Source organism: Anguilla anguilla, chromosome 17 (genome assembly GCF_013347855.1).
Source record: "Anguilla anguilla isolate fAngAng1 chromosome 17, fAngAng1.pri, whole genome shotgun sequence".
Lineage (NCBI taxonomy): Eukaryota > Metazoa > Chordata > Actinopteri > Anguilliformes > Anguillidae > Anguilla > Anguilla anguilla.
The window spans coordinates 8,140,279-8,160,793 of record NC_049217.1 but is presented as its reverse complement, the minus strand read 5'-3'; the positions used below and the strand labels follow the sequence as shown (position 1 = coordinate 8,160,793).

At 44.1% G+C, this 20,515-nt stretch overlaps 2 protein-coding genes across 2 annotated transcripts; both read left to right on the top strand.

Moving 5' to 3' along the window:
• Window positions 1–2,829: 2,829 nt before the first annotated feature.
• On the top strand, window positions 2,830–6,426 carry si:ch211-195b15.8 (tyrosine-protein phosphatase vhp-1). The gene is made up of 5 exons (XM_035397774.1): window positions 2,830–3,171; window positions 3,385–3,503; window positions 3,739–3,898; window positions 4,551–4,674; window positions 4,847–6,426. Exons 2-5 carry the CDS (start codon window positions 3,411–3,413, stop codon window positions 6,000–6,002), a joined length of 1,533 nt encoding a protein of 510 aa, XP_035253665.1. The 5' UTR covers window positions 2,830–3,171; window positions 3,385–3,410; the 3' UTR covers window positions 6,003–6,426.
• A 3,067-nt stretch (window positions 6,427–9,493) lies between these two features.
• On the top strand, window positions 9,494–15,447 carry rras (RAS related). Its single transcript, XM_035399251.1, has 6 exons — window positions 9,494–10,310; window positions 10,662–10,749; window positions 10,972–11,074; window positions 11,518–11,626; window positions 12,452–12,570; window positions 14,180–15,447. Exons 1-6 carry the CDS (start codon window positions 10,224–10,226, stop codon window positions 14,268–14,270), a joined length of 597 nt encoding a protein of 198 aa, XP_035255142.1. The 5' UTR covers window positions 9,494–10,223; the 3' UTR covers window positions 14,271–15,447.
• Window positions 15,448–20,515: the final 5,068 nt, after the last annotated feature.

Sequence of the window (20,515 nt, the reverse complement as noted above, 5' to 3'; positions counted from 1 at the left end):
TCAGCGCTGAGATACCGTCTGGCACGTCGACAGGAGACGGTCGCTCTCCTGTTCTCGGCTGCTCCCAAAGACCCGAGTGAGCAGCACTCTACTTTTGGTGGAGCCAGTGGATGTTTAACCTCCACAGACCTGAGTTTTAAGGTTGGTACAGGCTTAATGTAATGGGGGCAGTGTGGCTGTTATGTCACCCTGTTTGTAGAACGCAGAGAGGAGCACCACCAGTCAAGAAGTGCGTTGGTGACAACCTGCTGAACAATGTGGACAGTGATTGGTGGATACTTTGTGGCTACACTTCCTGGATTCCTGCGGGAATTGCCAGCAGCGAGAAAGTATCCACCAAGAAGGTGTTTTTCTATTGGTTGTTGGCGTGATGGGTGGAGCCCATCTCGGTTCTCTACGGGTAAGGTGACATCGCGGCTGTGCTAACCCCGTCACGTGACCCCTGGGTTGGTCTTGTGCAGCAGAAGGGTGTGCCCAGCTCGGTCTCATGGGTATCGAAAGCTGAGCACTGGGCCCAGTTCCGCCGCCAGTCGTCACCCACGGCAACAGGGAGCACGTTGACTCGGGTCCCTCCCGCTTTTGGAACCGACGTCGGGCGGGTCGAGTGCGTGCGCCCGCCCGCCCGCGTGCGTGTGCGTCCGCATCATATTCAAACACAATGAAGTATTGAGAGGCATCGTCATGTTAGTCGTTTCAGGAGTTCGCTGTCATCGCGCATGTCTGAGTGGCCTGGTTCAACTGGGACGTTCTCATTTTTAGATAAGGAGTCGGTGTCGTCGCGTGCGCGTGCATGTGTGTCTGTGTGTTGTGTGTGTGTGTGCGCGCGTGTGTGTTGTGTGTCAGTATGTGTGCATGTTGTGTGTCAGTATGTGTTGTGTGTGTGTGTGTGTGTCTATGCAGTATCCAGCAACATGACCCAGCGAATCGGTTTAAAATCTGTCAGACACTTGTGTTAGAATAGATTCCTCTGTACTGAGAATGTGAAAGTAAAAGTATACATATATCCACTTGATTCTGTCCTACTATTTTTTTTCGTTTTCCTTTTCCTTTAACTTTTGTTGTTTTGTTTGTTGCACATTAGTGTATATCTACAGCATGCTGAAGAAAACATTCCCTTAATCTCATGTATTTCAAATGTTCAAAAAATAATCAATTTTTATATAATACTGATGTTCCGTGTACACTGAGCAGTGGGATGAGTAACTAAAATACAAAAGACAAAAAGACAGGAGCCTGATTCCAGTCATACACGGATTTGGTTTTAATAAAAGCAGAAAATCTGCACTTTATCCACATGTGATTTGTTTATCACAAAAATCAAAAATTGTGGAGCACAGAGCCAAATAAATAAATGCCTTTGTCCCAAACATACATATGTACATTTTCGAATAAACTATTTAGCCATAATTTATTTCTGTGCTGCAAAAAAGCAAAAGTGTCATATTTTATATTGGTTTGGGTAAACAGTGGAATGAGTACGTTTCTGCTTTGTTAGCAGTTGTGCAGCGCTTGTGTTCTTCTTCATACTTTTTCTTACTGGCTATGATTAAAAACAAAGAACAAGCCCAAACACAGTTAGAAAAACAGAAATATAGTTTCTGGTCATTAGGTTTTATAGGAGTTTGTTTGCATTACAAACTATACAGTACATTTATGCGCGCACGCGCGCGCACACACACACACACAGGTCATGTTATGCATTGCTTGGTAACTAAAGCACCACACTTATGTGCTCATAAGCTTGGGACCTAGTGCCCAGGAGGGATTGTGGCCTACAGCTGATTTTGACTCTAGTCGGTTGCATCATTTTGTGAAATTGGAAATGGTTCAACTGTTAATACCCCAGACAATGAGTGACAGTCCACTGACGTCCCCAACATGTCAGCAGCGTTAAGGTGCCAATCTTGGAAAGCTTTCTTTGTATTTGTGGATTTTCATAACGGTTGATATTAAATTGACCGTGACCATCCGCTCACTGCGTGGGCCTAGTCGCTTCATTGCTAATGAGGTCACGCTGTACCCTATGAAACTACGGATTGGAACATCAAATTCGTCAATAATGGTGGGTTAACCAAATATACATTCAAATTCAGCTGTTATGTATAACACAAAAACTAAAATACGTTCATAAATGTTTTTTATGTATGACAGTATTTGGTAATGTTTATAAACGTTTGTCACAAAATATGAATATAAAGAGTGCGTCTTGTCCAAGATTTTAAAATATAAAGGCTTGGAACAAGGAGCAAAGCAAAAAAGGTAATATAGAAACATTAAACAAATAAAAATTCTAAGTTCAAACATGGAAAACTCTGTAAAATTGAATACATAAGTACCTAAACCTCAAATGAGCGATAAGGTTTAGTCCCCGATGTTATGTACAGTTAGTGAAGAGAAACTGCATTTGCTAGTTCTTCACTAACATAAATGAACAAAACGGACCATAAAATAACCACGATAACATCATATATATGTGCGAGTGCATCCGTGATGATTACAGAGCATGTGGTGGATGAGGGCATTGTTTAAATTTAGATTCACGAATGTCCTGTTGCCAACTAAATTATCCATGTTTTCCTGCGTACTTTGTGCAATGTTAAAATAAGAATAACATATGCAAATTGTTTCTGGAAAATTCCGCCAAGTAAAAAAAATACTTAAGCACGTTTTATTTTAGGCTCTGGTCGATGAGAAAACATGAGCGATTCGTCGCAATAAAAGGCAAAGGTCTAACAAAATGATGATGACCAAATAGAGAGTGCGCGCTCACGAGTCCGTGGACACCCAGATCTTCGCTGATTGGTCAAAAATGACATCACACGAAACGTTACTATTTTTAGCTCAACGAAATGGCATTACCTCATCGTTTTCCCTCGCGCAGGTATAGACGTACAACAACAAACAATACTACAGACGCAGAGCAAGCGAGGGAGAGAGAGTATCAACTATTCCATAACCGCTACTCCGTGCAGAAATTTGGAAAGCCTTTTTACGTTCTTAAAAGCTGAATCACTTTTCCTGTTGTCTTTCATCGGTTCATCGCGAAGCTCCATGGATTTATTCGGAATCAGTTTACCTTTCTAAGTAGCCTACGGTTGCTTATTGTGCAGTTCCCCCCTCCTCAGTGACATTTCAAATATCGGCGTTTAACGCGGAGCGAAGACATTTTCGGTAAGTTGGAATATGTATTTTTAAAATAGCTGTTTATTAAATGTTGTGCGTGCAATATAGATGCCTAAAATTCCGCTAGTTTTCTGCGACTGTACGTGGAAGCTTATCCGTGCTGCATAACAATAATTAACTGTGCCTCAGATCTAAACGAAAATATTATTTGGTTTGATTGCATTGCATTGTTTTTGAAGCAGATAAATTCTATCCGTGCAGGGAAAGGCGAGCGAAATCAGTCGGAGATGGTGTTCTACAGAGACCGAGAGTCCGATCGCCAACCGATATCCTTAATACTACCACATCTTTACTTGGGCGCTGAGTCCGACGTTACGCAGGTAAGACCATGGTTGCAGTGAAGGTTTTTGCGGTACTGTTAATTATCTATATTGCTTTTACTAAAAGCATCCAGTAGCTTTCAGACTAAGTTAGAGTGATTATTACCTATAGCCTATGTTTGTTCAACTCTTTATTTGTATTTTGCTCTTGGTTGTTTTCTCTGTGCGTTTTTTGTGTGTGTAGCAAACACTTTATGCGTCGCCGTTTCTAACGCTGTTTTTGTCTTTTCTCCAGGACTGTCTTACGTCTCAGGGCATCTCCTATGTACTGAGTGTAAGTCGCTGTTGTCCCCAACCGTCGTTCTTGCCTCAGGCGCAGTATTTCCGTATCCCCATCGACGACTCGCTCAGAGACGAACTGCTACCCTGGATTCCCGAGGCACTACAGTTTATTGGTGAATATTTCTATTGATAAAGCAGATTTCTCTACATATTACGACCAACAACAAGTTTTCGATATGATTAAGTGACTGACACCTTAAGTGATGGTAGTATTGTATGACTGTAGTTTTGTTCAGATTGTCTAACCCTTAAGCTTTCTAAGTGACACACACAATGCGTTCATACAATACTGAACATTCATTTTATTTCAGAATTATTACTGTGCCACAGTTTAATATTCAGATAATTCCAAATATTAAATATTGATTTGAATCATGTTGGCTTTGTCATGATTGTTATCCAGTTAGATCAGATTGAATAAATTGATTTTGATCCTTGTTTATTTGCTTAATCCTGTGGCGGTAACAGTATTTAATATATCACTGTGTACTTCCTGTTGTATGGCCACCTTAAGCAAGAGTCCAGTGTGCAATAATCCAACAAAAAAAACCCTGTACTTGTTTACTTGTGCTGTAATAGGAGGATAACACTGTGTAGCTCCCAGAATGCTGTGTGTTTTGTAGATTTCCCAGTGTCTCTAGGGTGCTCTGTGCTGGTGCACTGTGTAACTCCTAGAATGCCGTGTGTTTTCTAGATGGCCCAGTGTCTCTGGGGTGCTCTGTGCCGGTGCACTGTGTAACTCCCAGAATGCCGTGTGTTTTGCAGATGGCGCAGTGTCCCTGGGGTGCTCTGTGCTGGTGCACTGTGCGGCCGGCATCTCCCGATCTCCGGCCTTGACGGTGGCCTACGTAATGTACCGGCTGGGGCTGGACCTGGACGACGCCTACAGGTGAGCGGGATGCTACGGCTCCTGAGTCAGCAGGAGAGGCACGCATTTTTTCGCGAGGAGGCGTTTCGATTCGATTTGTCGCCTCGTCGGTTTCGGCTCTTGCTCTTCTGACTGACCTCCTATGGTACGAATCCCTTCTGCAATCACATTCGCCTCCTCCTGTCTCTTCCAGGTTCGTGAAAGAGCGCAGGCCCTCGATATCCCCGAATTTCAACTTCCTGGGGCAGCTGCAGTGTTTTCAGGGCACCCTGACCCAAAAGAGCAACGCAGCCAATCAAAACGCTCGGCCCGCGGGAGCCCCAGACTCCCGCCCGCAGCGCTCGAACGGGGACGCCGGCGAGCGTTCTGCCTCGGCAAATCAGGACACGGAGACTGCTGTTGCTACGGGTAACCACTTTGTTTCTAAGGGAGGTGCCGGGGAGATTAAAAGGCATTCCGGCTGTGAAAATCCTGGCCACGTCACGGGCAATTTGAATCAGGAGAAGCGCAAAGTTCCAGCTCTGACCCTGAACCTGAAGCAAGAGAAACAGAACTTACCCGAGCTCTCGCTCTCGGACCAAATCAGGACTCTCACCCTTAACCAAAGAGAGGCGTGCGGCCCTTCTGGAGTTGTGAGTCAAACTCAGAATTCAGTGAAAAAAAGTCAGACCAAACCGATACCAAAGCCGACGCAACGACAGATACCGTCAGCCACTGTGTCTCTCTCAGACAAACGCAAAACCCTTACGCTTTCGCTTACACCCGCGGGCTCTCAGGCACAGGTACACAAGAGCTCGTCGGACAGCGATTTGAAGAGCACCAGCCATCCCCTGGGTCTGGCGAACAGTTCCAAAACTGTCCAGAAGAGGGAGACAGAAACCTCCGGCAGCACAAAGGGACGGTACAAGCTGTCCCCACCGAATGTCTCCTCCCTTCCGTCTGGAAGGCCTCCGAGAGGAACGTGCCGACCGCGCGGTGAAAAAGCTCAGGGGAGTTCCTCCAAAGCTCAGAGGAAGGAAGAGAGAGAGAATCGCCTCCTTCCTTCTTCCCCGCACGGCTGTGATTATTCCACTTCAGACGCGGACCGAGAGAGCTTCTGCAGAAGCGGCCGCACAAAGGGGGAGATGCAGCAGTGGTGTAATTCCTCAAGTCACCACCAGGAGTCTCCCGAATGGCAGTGTGTCGCTGCAGTGGAAGCGGTTGAGGGCCTTGATAGGAAGCAGCATCCACTGTCGCCACTCAACCTGACTGTGAACAAGCTCTTTGACTGGGGTGGGAGAATACTTATGGGAGCACTGCTGGGGCCAAGGATTAAGGTCGGGCAGCCGGCTCTGCCATACCAATGCTGAGAGGAGGGGGCAAAGCTGGTCTGGATTCAAACTGGCAACCGCTTTTGAGATATAACTTTTGTGGGAGATCAACTGAGAATTGTTTTGGAATGGTGTGTGTGTGTGTGTGTGTGTGTGTGTATGTGTGCGAGCTTGTGCATGTGCGTATTCTTTATTAAATCATAAGACTGCATGTATACATAGGAATGTATGTTTAATTATGTGACATACACACACTGATTTGAAGAAATAGTCCACTGTCACAACTCCTTATTTATTCAGTTTCTTGCGTGTGGACAAAATGCTTGATTTTGTGGATTCGTATTTATTGATTGACATCTCTTTATTTATTGATGTTATTTATGAATTGATATTCAGATAATGGTATTTTTATCACTGTTACTGCTTGTAATGAAGGAGTATTAATTAAAGATGGATTATTTTATATTGTTTTTTGCTTATTATTTATCCACTATAAAACACTTAAACAGACTAAAGTCTGTTTAACACTTTAATATTGCAAAAAACAGATCAAATATATGCAGTTTGGATTAAAATACATCAGTGGCTATTTACAATGCTGGCAACACAACAAAAACTGGTGCTGGTGCATTTCAATTTGATTGGGAAATACATAAATTTTTTCTTATTTAAATGGGCCATCGTAATGTTAACTATGCAAACAATAGCAATTCATCGCCATTTTAGAACTTAAATTTCAACTGTTTATCTCACACTGTATGCACAGAACACTAATCCTAGGACCAGCGGCCATGTTTTATTTCAAAATGTCTGACTTTTTCATCATTAAAAAGTGAAGGACTATACTCATGCCGTAGCGTGCATGTTAGTAATTGGTACTACTGATTATATATCAAAACCGTAATTAGATTCTTTGTAGGTAGGGTTTCTTTCTTTCAGCCACTCCATCCTCCTTATTTATTTTTCACTTCATTAAAATGGGAGGAAAGCAGAGAGGGTTACAGACAGATGTGAGATCAGAGTACTGAAAGATCCCCATTGCAGGGAATTCAAACTCCCAGGCATGCATAGGGGTCTGTAAATTAACCCATTTGTGAATCCCCCTATGTGTGTCTGGAGATTTCAGTTCCTTGCGCAGGCACGGTCTGTGGTGTAGAGGAGACCGCCCCATAGACTGTGCCCCAGTTTCACTGCACTTGCGGTTCCTGTGTTGTGATTTTAGCTGGGGGTCAACAAATAAGCAGCACAGTGCCAAATCAATCTAAACTGAAACCAACTCAATGCATCCAAGAGACAAATAAACTGCGGCCAAAATCAAAACATTTCTGCTATTCAAGTCCAACAGCTGTACTACCATTCAAGATACAACAGGCAAAATGTGTTACAAAATAGTGAATTGGCAGAATATTACATCACAAAAATGTAGACACTAAACCCACACTTCCAATACTGCATCAACACACCGGTATGCCTACTTGCCTTTTCAGACACCAGGTTGCTCCAAAGCGGAGCGGTTTCATTTAAAATGATGTCATTGTTATTCATTTACGCAGGTTCCAGCATGTACAAGCTCAGCCCACAGACAAAACGGAGACAGCTTGGCAGCATTTTAAAACTACGCCTAACTTGGTCAGGAATACCGCAGATTTGCCAACACTGGTTCAGGCCAAGCGCGTGTCTTCACGCACAGTTCCTTTTAAATTACTCTGCTTTACTGCTAGGGTCTCGCGCACGTTCCGTGACGCCTACTTCGCAAAACCAAAACCGATTTACACAAGAATCCGGGATGGACGGAATTGTACTGCCGTGGAAAGGAGTATGGAGAGTGAAGTCTGATCCGAAGCCACGTAAGAAGTCTACACGAAGATTCCACTTCCGGCTGCGCAGGCCGTCCGTCCACCCCAATTGAAATACATGTGAACGTTACTCCACACTATCTGGAGAAGGGGAACTGTGATCGTGCGTACTGAGTTACGGAGGATAGTGTGCTGTATTGTCCTAAGGCATTTACCAATACCCGTTTAGCTATGTATGATATCAATAATTTGATTTCCTCTCATTTGTGGTTGATTTTCATAAATGATTTGGGGTTTTCACACGAGGAGAAATGTGTTTAGGTTTTATATATAGGAGCAATGTGTTGTACAGAATAAGGGGACGCAGAATAGTTAAACTACCGATTGCCGTTGAGTCTGAAGCAAAATCTAGTGGGAATAATGACAGTTCAGTCTGATGCGCATTGAAAATATGTCCCTGTTTGTGTCACAAAACAACTCTGAATGCATATTCACTAACAGTCGTAGATCCACATTCGTTCCACATATATTTAATTATGCTTCCTGGTTTCTATTTTTAAAACGAGAGAGAAAAAACATCACAAATATTCAGGAAAACGTCACCATATTCTTTGCACCGTCCCCCTCAATCCTGAATGGTGTCCTCAAAGTTGAACGCTCTGCAAGACTTGGGGGTCTTATTCAGCGAAGGACATGAATCATCCTTTCACTATTTCAGCAGTTCACTGATAACTCATCGACCTTTCTTTCCTGGGCGAGCAAGATTACTCATTTGAACCGATGTGAACGCACAGCCACATGAATACCCGTGTATAATTACATTTTAAGAGCATATGCTTAGCCTATATATTTAAACGTCTTAAAAGTGCAGGAGTGAGTGATAAAGTAAACGAGGACGTACAAATGTATTTAAAGGGACAATGAGTGATAAATGGCTGCCCCCTGCCATTATGAACATACATTCTAGCTCAAGGGTGTGCAATTTTTAGATGTAGAAGTACGCCCCATACTACGATTATGAGTCATATCCGGTTAAAGGGCGGCATCAACGGGAGTTGGTATGTATAACAAAGTTCTCGAAGTTCTAACATTTAGAAAAACTGTCTTAAAGTTGCAAAAATGTGGACAAAAAAGTAACAAAGTCACGAGAAAAATCGATATAAAGTTACCCTGTTCAAAAACTGGCTTTGCGTAATACACGGGTGCGGTTGAGACATGTCTATATAATAATTACAACGCAAGAGAACCAGAGGGCGGAACTAAGTATTCCAGTTAATCGCAATCTGTCTGCTCTTTCAAATGTATTTTCACAGTTACTCAACCATATGTTTTCCCATATAACCCCTGTGTATAATTTGCCATAAAAACGCATAAGCCCAAACACAGCTATTATATACAGCACGTTCATCAATGATTTTCTCAAAACCCTACATCTACTTTTTCCTTTCAACGAGAGCGCGCCTCTCCCAAATAAGGACATACAAATACCGTAGTTCATGCACATCCTGATCAGCTGTAGCTCCTCTATTTATATATTTATGAGGTTAAAAATCAATTATTCTTGTTGGGGCAAGTTGTTTCGCTTCAAATTTGTCAGCGAATTATTTAATTTACCAATGATTCGTCTGTGTTTGCGGCGTCTACCAATCAGAGGGGAGTGCGCTCGACACATCCTGAAATCGGCGGATGGAGTGACCACGCCCTCCTTATACATACTCATGAGACTTGAGAAAGGCTGCCTCTGGCTATGAAAAAAACACAGCGAAGGAGGAATTTTAAAAAAAGAAATCGTCGAGAAAGAGACCTGTGTTTTATCTGAAGTGAAAATACTTTTTTGTTCCTCTTTGTACATACTGTTTTGGAAACTAACGCTCCGACGAGTGTAGGCTACTAAGTTATTATTCAGTTAGTTGTAACTACGGTATTTTAAGTTAAATAGTTTTAGCCAACTTTCGAGTGATAGCCAAAACAAATACGGCGACTACGGAAGAAGTCTATTTTTGTGAATAGAACGCTTAAACTTTAGTCCTGTATATCAGTTGTGAGGTTGCGTATTTTCCTGGAGTCATTAACTCCGAAATCTACTTTTTGAAACGCAAAAGAGGCAGTGAAATTAGAACTAGAGACTGAACGGAGAGTACAGGCCTTATCGGTCAAGAAAGTGTTTTAAATCTTGTTGCGCATGCTGCAAACTAATTAGCATTTTTTATGGTAGGCTATGTGCTTGTGTTTTCCACGTTTTAGTGAAGCCAAAGTTGGATATCTGGCTTGCAAAGCTTGAGGATTAACGAAGTTCGAGACGGAAATTCTTGCCATTACATCTTCTCGTTGTTAGTCGGGACATTGGCATCTTATTTCCGGGTGTACATTGCGAAATAAATAGTAACGTTTGTACGTTTTTCTTAGTTGCATTTGGTTTGATCAAAGACTGTTGTATCAGTTAAAAAGGAATATCGTTCTCACAATGTCGACAGAAGAGGAAAGGTTTAAGATCGTAGTGGTAGGCGGAGGAGGTGTGGGAAAGAGTGCTTTGACCATTCAGTTCATTCAGGTGAGAAAAAATATTACTTGTGATCTGTGGCATGTAGATTGTCTGGCCTTGTTTTATACGTTTTATTTTAGCAATTGTTTATTTTTGTTGATCAGCTTTGTATTTAAAATCCATGTGCCTGTGATCTTATGTGTGTGATATTAACCCTTTTGATGCCTGGACTCCAGGTATTTGTAGATGTATGAATATTCAGGAAGAGTCGACGTGACTGCACTTGTCTAATCCATAGTCTTTAATATTGTGCTTTACTATAGGGCTGCATTTACTGAATGAAGCTTCGGTACATGTCGGCGCATATTGTAACGCCCTGCTACATGCACAAATTAAACGGACTCTCGTTCTCCCCGTCAGTCATACTTCGTATCTGACTATGACCCCACCATTGAAGACTCCTACACAAAGATCTGCTCGGTGGACGGGAAACAGACGCGACTGGATAGTAGGTGTCTCTGTGCTGTTCTGTTGGCGTGTCTAACAGATTTGTTTTATTTTTCCGTTGTCGGTGACAGGGACACACATAAGCTGATTTTTTCCCCTGTCATTTAAACCGAAGCCAAACGGTAGGCTAGACGTTTAACCGCAGAACCCCGGCATTTGAATTCCATCAGTCGGTGATGTGTTTGTTGGTGCCGGTTGTGACGTGTGTCTCTCTCTGGCGCAGTCCTGGACACGGCGGGGCAGGAGGAGTTTGGGGCGATGCGGGAGCAGTACATGCGCTCAGGAGAAGGCTTCCTGCTGGCGTTCGCGCTGAACGACAGAGGGAGGTAAGAGAGGGAGATACAGTTGCTGGGTTAAAAGGAGAGAGAGAGAGAGAGAGATGCACACACACACCCACAGACATTCACACACCCACACGAACACACACAGCACACATCCACGCAGGCACACGCGCACCCACACATCTGCTCTGTTACATTACCGATCAGGGTGCAGACTGCGTGCTCTGCTACAGATAACTGCCTTTTCACTGCGCTAACGGACTGGAGCCGTAGCGCATTACATCACCCCGAAACGCTGGCAGTCTGCCCACTAACGAACGGCCGCCTCAGTCAGGTCCTGCAGTCCAGGGCCGAGGGCCACATGAGAAAAACAGCGTCCACGTCACGCCTGTGTGCTTTCCGGTAGTTTGCCGCGGCCGTCAGTGGACAAGTGGCTGCGTTAACCCTTTATGTCTGTCTGTCCGTCCGTCTGTCTGTCCCTCCCGCAGTTACAATGAGATCCAGAAGTTCCACACGCAGATTCTGAGAGTGAAGGACAGGGATGACTACCCCATGGTTCTGGTCGGCAACAAAGTGGACCTTGAGCCGTTAAGACAGGTACTGTGTGACCCGCAGCCATAACTGCCATATAACTGCTAAATTAACCCTTGAGTGAAGTTAGCAGCATCTTAGTAGTACTTGCGTGACGTTCCAAGTGCTTCATAGTTTCCACAATAAAAGTACACGTAAAGACAACTGAATAAGGGCAATATACATCGAATAAAACATAAAATACCGGTATTAAGGAAGAACGTGGATATAGCATCATATCCAGTGGCATTGGTTTTGAAGTATGTGACACAAAGGTTGGGGTCGGGGGCGATACTTCTGTTAGACACCGCTTCTCTATCAAGAGCCGACCTCTATTTAGCGGGGGACAAAAACTGATGGGCGAAAATGAAAGCTAGCCTTCAATAAACGTTTCCCACGAACAGGGGGGGGGGCTTACTGGTGTCGTAGCCAGCCGTCAAACGCGTGAGGCTACTGGGTCGAGTTTTATGATATCCGGATGGATGTGCATTTGAAAGAAAGTAAGCCCGCATTTATAGAACAGTTAAAATTGAATGCAGTCATCATCAAAACTGCTGTACTGTAAACAATTGAACACATTTCTTTCATTATGCGCACTTTTGACTGAGAGAATCTTCATGGTTTTAACCTGCCAGATCCCCCTTTTAGAGCAGCACAAAGGGCATTTTGTGCTGTCAATCTGGCCTCCTTCCAGGCAAATTTCAAAGCAGTTGCGGGCCGTTTTTAAAACAAAGTGACTTTACCTTTATTAAGTCAAAACAAATGCTCGCAATCCGTCTTGTCTCTCGATATTCTCGTGCCCTTGTGAAGTGAGAGTGAGTTTGTGCGATCGCTCTGTGTGTGTGTGTGTAGATACCCAAGGAGGAAGCCCAGGCTTTCGCCAGAGAGAATCGGATCCATTACATGGAGTCTTCAGCCAAGAGCCGGTACAACGTGGACGAGGCCTTCCTGCAGGTCGTGCGGGCGATCAGGTGAGACCGAAAGCCGCGACCGCGCAGGCTGGTCAGGTGACCCAGCGGCAGGGCTGAGAACGCGCGCCCCGGTGTCCAAGCGCACGTGTGTGTCTAAGCGCACGCGTGTCGAAACGCGTACGCCGGGCTCGGGCGACGATTCCACCTCCGTTCGGTTTCCAGTTAAATTTCATCAGTTCGATTACACTCCCAGATCTGGCCTCTAAGATCTGTTCCAGTTCCGCTTCTCTCCGTTCTAGTTGGGAGTGAACCCAACAAACGCAGTTCCAGTTTAGTGTTCGCCCACGCAATTCGTCAAATTCGGTTCCCTTTCGAGAGCTCAATTCTCTAAAAGGTGTACGAAGAGAGATTTGCTGTGTTTTTTAAAAAACCTGGCAACTGTGCTTTGGACTCAAATGAGTCAATCCTCTACGGTTACTAAGGCCATAGATGCTTTTCACCTCATAGTAGCACAAAATTTGCCATTTTAATTTCCAGAACTATAACGGACTAACGAGCGCGCACCATAAATATTCTGCGCGTTCTTTGCCGATGAAAGATGCGGAATCTCGTTTACCTGTGTGACGGTGGCACCACCCTGTCCACGCCTCCAGAGGCTGATAGACAGTTTGACGCAGGGGTCATTACCAGACTGTAGGTTAATAGTGAACATATTGATACATCAAACATTTTCAAGGTGAAGATATAGTTTTCATTAACCAGTCTCTTAATAGACATCAGGTCTCATAACTGTTTTTAATATAAAGTTGATTTGGTGCCAGCCCAACATGACGCTGATGTTTAGCTTGTGTCTGTCAATCCTTAGCGCTGTCGTATTGAGTTTTCTATGTCCAGGAACTTTCAGTGTTCATAAACTAGTGGAGTGGTAGAAGAAGCACCACCTCAAAGTGCGTTCTTAATTTCTCCTCTTCTCGGAGCGCCCGCTGTTTAGTAAACGCAGCTCTGAACTTCGTCCCGTTCCCTGCCTGTCCCTCATACCCGTCTTCAGTATTTCTGTCAGGGTTCCTTCCCGCCCGGCGCGGCCATGTCCAGCTCGTGCGTCGTGAGATGGCGGGGGAAGGAAGATGGTCGGGTTTGATGCCCAGTGAGGTCGCTGCTGGCTGACCCAGGCAGTGTAGCTACATCCAATCAGATTCACGTTTTTTGAAGTAGGTTTTTTTTTTGGAAGCCCAGTGTTGACACCTGACATTGTAGACATTCTTTAGGGACCCTTAGTGCAAAAATACTGCAAATGTCCCTTAAAATATCCAATCAATCTCCTTATTTCTGTGCCATTTCTCAATAAATGTTAATTACACGGTTGATTTTTTTTTTTGAAAATTGCTATTTTGTATGTTTAGAAAAATCTAGCTTCCAAATTTTCTCAGGTCCATTGCATAAAGATGCTTGTGATTCAAATTTGTCATCAGATTCCATTTTTAAAAATTGACCCCAGTCCTGGGGTGCATCTCACTGTGCTACACCGCAGATTATTTGACGTGTTGCAGGACTCGAATAAGAGCGCACGTCCGTCGTTGGAGAACAGATTTCGGCGGGGCCTGAGAAAAACCCCGGCCTGTGCAGATGGGGCCTTCTCATCAATAATGGCAAATCTATTCTCTCTGAACAGGAGGTTCAAAGAGACGGAGAGCCCCCCCATCCCCTCCAACCAGACCCGCAAGTCCAAGAACGCCAGCGGCTGCCCCTGCACCTTACTGTAAATACCCGGGCCGCCGCGTTGCCATGGAGACTCAGCCCCGCCATTACCGCTCAACATCTTGGGAGTCTTTGGAAATGGGGGATTGGTGGAGGAGGAGGGGGAGGGGGAGGGGGGAGGGTGGATGTGTAAGACTGTGATTGATAGTCGGGAGAGAGGGAGGGAGGGGCAGCAGTGGGAGGAATAGAACGAGGGAGTCTGAGCTCATGGTAAAGAGAGAGAGAGAGAGAGAAAGAAAGGGATGCGGAGGAGGTAACCGGGGCTTGAGTGGAAACCCTTTCATTTAGTTTCGTTCACACTTCTTTTGTTGCAATCTTATTAAATATTATTACTCGTGTTTACTTCACAAAGGGAAAAAAAAAGGGGTGGTGGGGGGGAGTGGGGGGAAACATGCTATCCAATCACACTGAACCTAAGTGCCTAAATGCTAGCGACACACTCTGGGTGAAACATCAGTCAGGTGTTTGCGTGCGTGCGCGTCTGTGTGTGTGTATGTGTGTGTGTGTTTGAGAGAGAGCAGCTTTGTACTGTGTTTTATCAAATCCGTAGCATTTTCTCCACATAAATGAATTTTTTTTTTCCCCCCGTGCGATTAACGAATTTTTTTCCGGGTGGCCGAGCAGGCCGGCCACGTGAAGGTCTCCAACACAAATCGCGGGTGTCCGACGTACGGGGGCCAAAGACAGGATATTTTTGACCAAAATCGGCTCGAGTGTTACCACGGTTTCAAAGGTATTGACAGCTAACAGTAGTTTGACACTAAATGTTCTGCGACGCAAATCATTTTCATGAGCTTCAGCGACAGGGGGCGGGTTGGATGACGTCCAGTTACTTTTGCACAGACAGGTTTAGGGCACGGGCCGTAGACAAGTTTGGTCTTATTCGGTTGCTCAATCCGCGACAGTGTGGTTAAAGGGGGGGGGGGGGGGGGGGGGGGGGGGGGGGGCAAGTTGCGCTGGACCAATCGCGTTTCCAGAAGTAGCTCTGGACCAATCGCGTTGTTTCTCTCTGTCTTGTGGTGTCTGTGCAGCTCAGTGTACACGATGTCTTGGTCAGGAGCCAGAAATACTATGGATCCGACTCCTGGGGGGCTGTGCACTCAAAACTATGCAGGAACCCTGTACGCAAATGTCTAATTTTCAAATTTTGTACTGCAATAAACCAAAGATTTTTATTCTTTGTATTCTGTTCTGGTTTTTTTTTTTTTAAATGTCTTGTCAAGGTGTTGATTCATTTTGTTCTTCGGCCAAATTATTCTGTGGTTGTAGTCGTCTTATTTTGTTGCTGTTATTCTTTTAAACCGCCTAATCCTGTGTCCACATGTTTTGAACTGTGATTATCGAAGCAAACCTTGCCATTGGCTATCACGGGAGTATTTGAAAAATGGCCGTTGTCATCCCACATTTCGCCGAGAGCTGTAGTAAACGGCGTTCTACGTGTGGTGCACCTTCCAGCCCATCGGGGGATGTGACCTTGCTCAAATCTTTAAATTACAAATGGTGGTTTACAAATCTGCCCGGGAAAAGGTGGCGTTCAGAAGCAGGAAGGGTGAACCATGGTTTCTGAGGGCTTGGCGAGTTCACTTGCAGAACTGGAAGCGCTTATTTCCTCTAATGCGTGAACAGTTTTCTCTCTCTTCCTTTTTTTTTTTAAACCCTTTGAAGAGTAGGTTTTTTGGAATGTTTTTTTTTTCTTTCTCTCAATATCCTGTGTCAGTGTTCTAGAACTCTAGTAGTGATTGTTACATCAGCATAAGAATGTTAAGATAAGAACATTCTAATTGCATATTTGTGATCTTGTACCTTAAAGGGGTGAAACCTTTCATGTTACCCCCTTCTCTCGCTCTCTGTGTCTCTCCCCCTTTCTTCCTTTTCATGTCCTGTTCTCTTCCTTCCCTGTGTGGCTTTCCTGGTGGCCATCATGCATTTTTACCATCAGCTTTGACTTTTCTACTGTTCCCTAGTCTTTCTCTGTGCCTTCTGTCTCTGTGCCTCCAGCCGTGTCTTCATCTTCCAGGCTGTGTTTTAGGGGTCACTCTCCCTTCTCACCTGTTTTTAGCCACCTTGCATGTTGGGAGTGTACACGTTAAAAACTGACTGTGGATGTGACTGGTGTAGTGTGGGGACATGGTTCCCTGAACAGTGGAGCGACTCCCTCACTGGCAGAGCTGCAGACTGAACGGCCTGCTCTTTTGAGTGGGAGAGTGTACCGTGCAGCTTGTGCCTGCTGCCTCGTGTGGCTGCACTTGGCACTGCAGGCACTGCTTGTCTTTTGTTAGCTGCAGATAGGACTGGTTATTTGCAGCGAGATGCCATCTTCACCATTAATGTCAGCATTACAAGAGTTTTGTATTATACGGCTGTATGGTCTTTAGATATTTTGGTTCTGAGGTACCATGCTGCTGACCAGTCAGTCATGTGTTATATCTGTGCATAATACGAAAGAAGGAACATAATGTTCTAAGTCTTCTAACATCCTTAAAAAGTATTGTTTTTTAACCTATCGTACAGTAAAAGGACATAAATAGAGAAGTGAAATGAGAAATGTTTATCGACAAAACCAGAAAATTGCAAGTGAGTTGCTCATGTTTTCAACCAGGACAACACTGCAAGCATTATTCCCTTTGATAATGCAAAGAAAACATCAGTTATGCCTTGAATTTACATAGATGTTTGTTTTCGATGGCTGCGTTCCAAAGTTACCACACCCTTAAAGAGATAGTCCAACTTTTTGGGAAATTCACTTTTTGGCTATCTTACTTGTAGTTAAACAGCAAGATCGATACAAATTTCATCCCTGTGTTTCCTGCACGAAAATATTAGACTGTATCTCCGGGCTGCATGCTAACTGTGCTGGCTCTATGAATGGCTGCAGATGGAAACTACGTTAACTCTGCTCAGTGAAGTGACGGAAATGCAAGTGTGAGTGGGGGGTTTCCAGGTATGCATGTCACTGACTGTAAACTTGCACTCCCACTGCAGCCAATAGCACTGCATACATGGCAACCCCAGTGACCCTGGTGACCCTGGACAGCTACTAATCACTACACCCAGGGGATAGATACATGGTTAACTGTCAATTATAGTTTTGAATTTAGCTGCCTCTAAAACAAGTAAAACAACTTATTTTTTCTGTTTTTATTTTTACTCGTTATAAACAAGAAACATTCAAGTGTACATAACTCAGCTTTTGGAGATGCTGGAAAGTGTATTTCTGACACTAATTAGCAAAGCCATCATTGCTTCTGTTTGCAGCCATTCATAGTGGTAGCACATTTAGCATATAGTAAAATCTTTTTGTACTGGACGTACAGGGATTGGTATTGATCTTATCGTCTAAGGCTATGGGTAAGATACCCAAAAAGTGAATTTCCCAAAAATTTGGACCGTCCCTTTAAGTCCTAAATTCTGACCATTTTCTCATGTAGCATGATATCATCAAGACATCAGTCCATGACCAAAGGAGATGCTGGGTGGAGGGTGGTGCTTTGGAACGCACTTTTAAAATCATCATCATTAGTAACCATGAAACGCTTCCCTCGTCTTCACTTCTGAACAGCAGTCACATGACAGTTTTACACAGTCTTCTGGGAGTTGTAGTTCTGAACATAGTAATCTAGGCAAATGGAAAATCCTAATGTGTTGATGAGAAACAGATTTTTTTGGGAGACTGGTTCAGTCCATAGGGCAGCAAACTCTCAACCCATATATGAATCCTCTTCCCTTGTGTGGCTGGGGGTTCGAGTCCCCTGCACTTGCTCCTTCAATACTGTGATCCTACCTCTCTCTCACCCTCTCTGCTTTTCCCCCTTTCTAAATGAAGGGAATACTACATATGGAGGGCAGACAGTCTGTTGACTCTAAAATACTGTCTTTGCGCTGCCCCATGTTAAATGACGAGAGAGACGTGATCCATTTGTCTGCCGTGTTTATCTGGTGGCCTCTCTACTCCAAGGTGAGATATTGTCAGCGCGCAATGTAGACCACAGCTTCTGAGGTGTGAATTTCACACTCAAAATAGCATCAGTTGACATAGTGTCCTTGTAAAGAAACGGTACAAATGCATGAACACTTTGTTATGAGGTCCACCGGAATGTTTCCTTGCAGAAAGGCGCTGTCTCACCTGGCTCTTCTCTGGCGGGAAGAGGCGGAAAGTTCTCTCGCCCGTTTGCGAGGCGGGCGAGTCCTGGCTGTTAGCTGGTCTGTGGGGTGTTTGCAGGGCATTCTGGGATGCAGTTTCTATTCCATCTTTCCTGTAAGAGGCCATCGCCGTTCAGCGAGGACTTATTTCACGGCTGATTTTTAGGAACCAAGCCTTTGTCAGTGCGGCTTGGGGATCTTTATTAAATTGCTTTCACAGTAATGAGTACAGATTTGCTGCACACGGTTTGTCACGTCTGATTCCTACAATGAAGTCTTTCAAGATTAATGAGCAACCTTGGAGCACAGTCTATGGGTCACTGAATTTTAACATGTGGACATTATTCTGCTTCAAGCCCCTGTGTGTTAGAGCATTGTGAAAACATGATGCTAGTGTCTTTAGCCTCAGTCTTTTATAAGCAGAATAAAAGAGAAAACGCCTGATAAATGTGATGGAAAGAAGAATAAACCTTTTTAAGGTTTCTTCACTTGTTTATTGTTTTCTTCCCTTCTCTCTCTCTTCCCATACTCAGCCCCTTCAGTTGCCCCCTCCTTCCCTCCCTCCCTCCCTCCCCTACCCCCCTCCCCCCCTCCCCAACTGCTTGAGTCTCACATTGGTTGACACACAGCTGTCTTGACCAACCACAATGGCGCAGCTGAACAGGTCAACCAATGAGTGAGCGGTAAAAATTGCCATGTGAAAGTCCTGCCTAGTGACAGACAAGCTAGACTAGATGTTTAGGCAAAGAGAGATAAATAAGGGTTGAGTCCTTGTAGTTTCACTATCTGTAGATATTGACAATACAGCTAAACATGAATACAGTACAAATACTAGGAAGAAGGTGGTTACATGCACAGTGAAGAAACCAGAGAGGAAATGGACATGTACATTCTCCATTTCATTTACTCTTAGACGGTAGCTGAAAGACTAGATAGGGAAGAGGATATGGAAGAAATGGTGACCCCCTGTCCTATTTTTGAATTGTCACAGAGTGGTGTGCAGGCTGCCCCATGGAGAAGGGACTTGGGTTATCTAAACAGTTGACTGTTTATGCAATATTTTGCATTATTTCCTGGTTTTTACATTACAGGCATTTGGCAGACGCTCTTATCCAGAGCGTTTTGGTTTCAGTTGCGATATAAATTGTTGAACCAAAATAGTTACGGTGGTTGAACTTAAAACCATGCAGGGGAAGAACTTTAAATGTAAAATTCAGCTAACCCACCATATCAAGTTACAAACGACACCGCTGATGTCTATATATAAGCACAAGAGTATAAATAAATTCCTTTGCAGGTAAATTAAAAAAATTTGAGAGCAAAAGAAAGGAAATCAAATAAAAAAGCATAATATAAAGCAAGCACTCAGATCTTTTCGTTCCAAATCCAAATATAGCATGATAATCCATATTTAAGCATATTTAACTGGACATACAGTAACAAGTTTATGCATCAAACCATAAAATACAGGGGAGACCATGTGGTGCAGTCAACCCATATACAGAAATATTACATCAAACCCTTGGTGGGGAAATACTGTTGTGCACTTGATGAAGGCACTTAACCTGAATTACTGATGAAATGAAGATGAGTTGTTTGGGATAGGGTTTGTCAAACCTCTTAAAGGTAATGTAGCAGTCTAAACTGGTTTTCCTCTGGACAGGCTGGGCATACATTATTTGAGAGAATGGGGAGGGGACTGCTGACAGCTCAAAGTAACAGAGATGCACCTCCATCTGATTGGTCCAGACCAGAGGATTCCCCAGAACCAATCAGAACAATTTTAGCTTAAATGTAGCCTATCGTCCGTCTGCTGTGTCTTTACATATGACAGCCAGTCTGAAGAACAAGACCAGGTTAAAGCCTAGTATATGGCTGGACCTAACATACGTGATCCGGCTGACCAATGGTGTGACTTCATAACTCGGCCGACCAATGGTGTAACTTCATCACTCACTCAGTCACTCGCTCAGTCAGTCACAGACATTCGAATTTGACCGCTGTTCGCGGTCCAGCCAAAAAGATGTCTCTTATTGGGTCCTGGGTCCTGTTCCTCATAGCTGGATTATTGAGTTAGCTGGATAACTGCATTGAGTAAAACCCGGAACGC